Source organism: Leiobunum rupestre, chromosome 7 (assembly GCF_980474605.1).
Source record: "Leiobunum rupestre chromosome 7, qqLeiRupe1.1.hap1, whole genome shotgun sequence".
NCBI classification, from domain to species: Eukaryota; Metazoa; Arthropoda; class Arachnida; order Opiliones; family Sclerosomatidae; genus Leiobunum; species Leiobunum rupestre.
In genome coordinates, this window is record NC_143390.1 from 38,972,387 (window position 1) to 38,975,823 (window position 3,437).

Here is a 3,437-nt window from a genome sequence, read left to right on the forward strand (position 1 = left end):
GCGAGTTTTAAGATTTTAGGAGAGATATCGTCAAATCCGGGCGAAGAATCTGTACGCAGGTTGTGAATTAGCTGTTCAACTTCTTTATCAGAAACATTTGAGAGAAACAGGGAATTTGGTACGTTTTTTATATTTTTGAAAGAGTTGTCGTTATTATCTATATTTGACTCAGCAGGGGTTCGAGAATTAAAGAAGTCCGCCGCTAACTACGAAATCGCCATTGCCCATCTCAAGGAACGATTTGGCCGTAAGGATTTAATAATCAGTTCGCATATGGAACGTCTGTTGAAGTTGCCAACAGTAAAGAAATCATCGGAAATCATGGTTCTTCGTCAGTTATACGACAGTTGTGAAATTGAAGCGCGAAGTTTGGAGGCTCTTGGCATTCCCAAGGATACCCACGGAAGTCTTTTAAGTCACCAGCTCGGAACTCGTCTACCAGAAGACATCGTTGTGGAGTTTAGCAGAACTCGTCGGAACCACGACACGGAATGGCAATATGACGAGATTAAGGGTTTTCTGGAGCGAGAAATCGTAAGCGGAGAACACGGTTACGCTTTGAGACAACCTACCTTAACACCGAAGCCGGGACCCCAAGAAAAAACAAGTACGTCGTCGAAGTTTTTCTCAGAGAAAAATGTTTTACCTTCCGCCGCGTCACTCAATGTTGTTGCCGAAAAATCAGTATGGTGTAACTTTTGTGAGAGTAATACTCATTATACAAGCGATTGCGACAAGTTTATCACCGGGGAAAAGAAGAATTTGGCTGTCAAGAAGAGACTTTGTTTTTCGTGTTTAAGAAGAAACCATATGATAAGAGTTACCAGAAGAAAAGTCGTTATGATTTTAAAAAGCTTGAACGATCCTACTAAATCTGTGGAAATTGTCGCGATAGAAACTCCGAAGATCTGTGGAGCGGTATTCGCGATTCCCAGCGGAAATATAGTGAAGGAGATGTCCGAGCGAGGTTATAAGTTGGCGGACGTCTCTGAGAAGAGTCAAATTTCGACAGCGGATTCCTCGATTGAAGTGCTAATTGGTTCAAACTTCTATTGGAACGTCGTAAAGGACGAAAGACTGCGCTTGGGTGATTCTTTGGTGGCGTTGAGTAGGGTTTTTGGATGGATGATTCACGGTACCGACGCGCGACATACCGTGGAGGTCGGAGTAAACACGGTCGCTGTTTTGCGAGTAAGCGTCGAAGAAGAAATATCGAGCCAAGTGCGAGCTTTTTGGGAATCTGATTCGATAGGAATTTTGAGTGACAGCGAACCGAACTTAGAAGCCAAGGAGCAACTAGATAGATTTGAGAGTAATCTTCGAAACGCGGGTGGAAGATACGAAGTAGCCCTCCCATGGAACGATAGAAAGTTTGATTTGTCCAATAACTACGGAGTGGCGAAGAGACGATTTTCTCAACTAATGTGCAATTTGAGAAGAAATCCCACGGATTTTGAGCGTTACCACCAACTGGTACTTGAGCAGCGAGAAACTGGAATTATTGAGGAAGCGCCATGTGTGGAATTTCCAAGAGCATTTACTCCGGTTTACTATATCCCAAACAGAGCAGTTATGAGAGAGGATAATACAACTACCAAATTGAGGATAGTTTACGACGCTTCTTCACACGGCAAGAATGAACTATCTCTAATTGAATGCCTGGAAACTGGACCTTCTCTTCTACCAGAGTTATTGGATGTTTTGATTAGGTTTAGAGAGAAACCGATAGCTTTCACTGGCGATATCGAGAAGGCTTTTCACCAAATAAGTATCCGTGAAGTCGATAGAGACGCCTTGAGATTTTTGTGGGTGCGAAGTACTGCCGACGATGAAAACCAAGAATTAGTAACGTATCGATTCGCTCGGTTGCCGTTTGGAGTGAATTCCAGCCGCAGAACGCTACGATTAAGAATCATCTACGTAAAAATGAAGAGCGATATCCTGAAGTTTGCCAGGAATTAAATGAAAAATTATACGTGGATGATTTCATCTCTGGTGAAGAATCAGTATCCAAGGCCCACAAATTGATCTCGGACGCCATAATCGTGCTAAAGGACGCTGGAATGAATATGGGAAAATGGAGAACAAATTCCGGAGAGCTACGTGGGATGCTAGGAGAATGCGCTGCCGGGGTAAACGAGTTGACCACCCTTCCTCAACCCTCAGTGCGAAAGGTTTTGGGGCTGTCTTGGGAAGAAAACACTGACGTACTGATCTTCGACGAAATACGTTTAAATGAATTTGTTTTGCAACGAACCAATACGAAGCGTGGGGTTCTAAAGTCAGTTGCCTTCTTTTCGAGCCATGTCATTGCTCTGTTCTTAAATATCGCCACTCTATCCATATATTTTTCCGTCTCGGTGATCTCGATCTCAAATTCATCTTCGTCAGTGATCAAGTCTTCAATCTTGTTGTCGAGTTCCACTAATGTTTTGAAATTGGACTGCAACTGCCCAACAGCGTCTTCAAGCTCTTGTACGTTAGGCTGATTCTCACTCAATTCATTCTCTATTACGTCCACAATTTTGGTGGTAGTTCTTCGGGTAGTTTCCCGCTTCTTTATAAACCTCTTTTTCTGATCTCCAGCCATCGCAGCTTCCAAGTAGGCACGTAAATGACGTTCCAGGGTTTCGGCACCAAATATGTTAAAGATTTTACTTTGTAATAATGGGAGAGCAACTGTTTATAGTATTGCCTAGCCGACTGAATAAACTAGGCCTAACTAAACCTAACTTGGAACCGTGAAGAAAAAATAATGATGACTTCGAAAATAAATATTTCACTTTTTATTTAAGAGATTTCAAAACGTCCGCGCGTGGACAACTTCCAATATACAACTGATAATTTTTCCCGCTCGATAACATCAAAAATTTTAACGTGCGAGATTATATATATTTTTTTCATAACTTATATTTAGCAATATTTTTATTATAGAAATTTACACATATCAATTTTTCTACAACACCCAAGGGAAAATTCTTCCAAGGAGAGGTATATTTTGGCAAGCTTGCCAACTTGTTTTTAAAACTTTTTCAAATTTTTAGTACGAAAATACGTTTTGGATTTATTTAATCGTATTTAGTAAGTTTGGAAAATTCATGGTACGAAAATACGTTTTGATATTACTTGGAATATATTTAGTACGTTTTAACTTTTTGGAGTTCGTTGAAAGTTTTCTAAATAGTATGTGGTATAATAGAGCGTTGTATAAAATCGGTGTGGTGTGCTTTCCCCCTTTTGAGTTCGGAGGAGGTGAAGGTTTGGCCGGTTTTTCGTGTGAGAGAAAAATATTTATCTGGCAAACCCGTAAGAAATTGAGAGCAGTCGATTTTTAGGAGTAGTGTAGTTGCTAGCCTAGGCTTCACTAATTTCCGGCTTTCCGCGCCGTTTTTCCTATTTTTAATGATTTTTGTAATAAATGTATGATGGCAAATAAG

At 40.7% G+C, this 3,437-nt stretch overlaps 1 protein-coding gene across 1 annotated transcript; it reads left to right on the forward strand.

Moving 5' to 3' along the window:
• The first annotated feature begins 273 nt into the window (after window positions 1–273).
• On the forward strand, window positions 274–1,962 carry LOC149936247 (uncharacterized). The gene has a single exon (XM_090153653.1). The coding sequence runs from the start codon at window positions 274–276 to the stop codon at window positions 1,960–1,962; it is 1,689 nt and encodes a 562-aa protein (XP_090009779.1).
• The last annotated feature ends 1,475 nt before the right edge of the window (window positions 1,963–3,437 follow it).

Coding starts and splice junctions, on each gene's coding strand:
- LOC149936247 (XM_090153653.1), top strand. CDS start 274: ATGGAACGTCTGTTGAAGTTGCCAACAGTAAAGAAATCATCGGAAATC.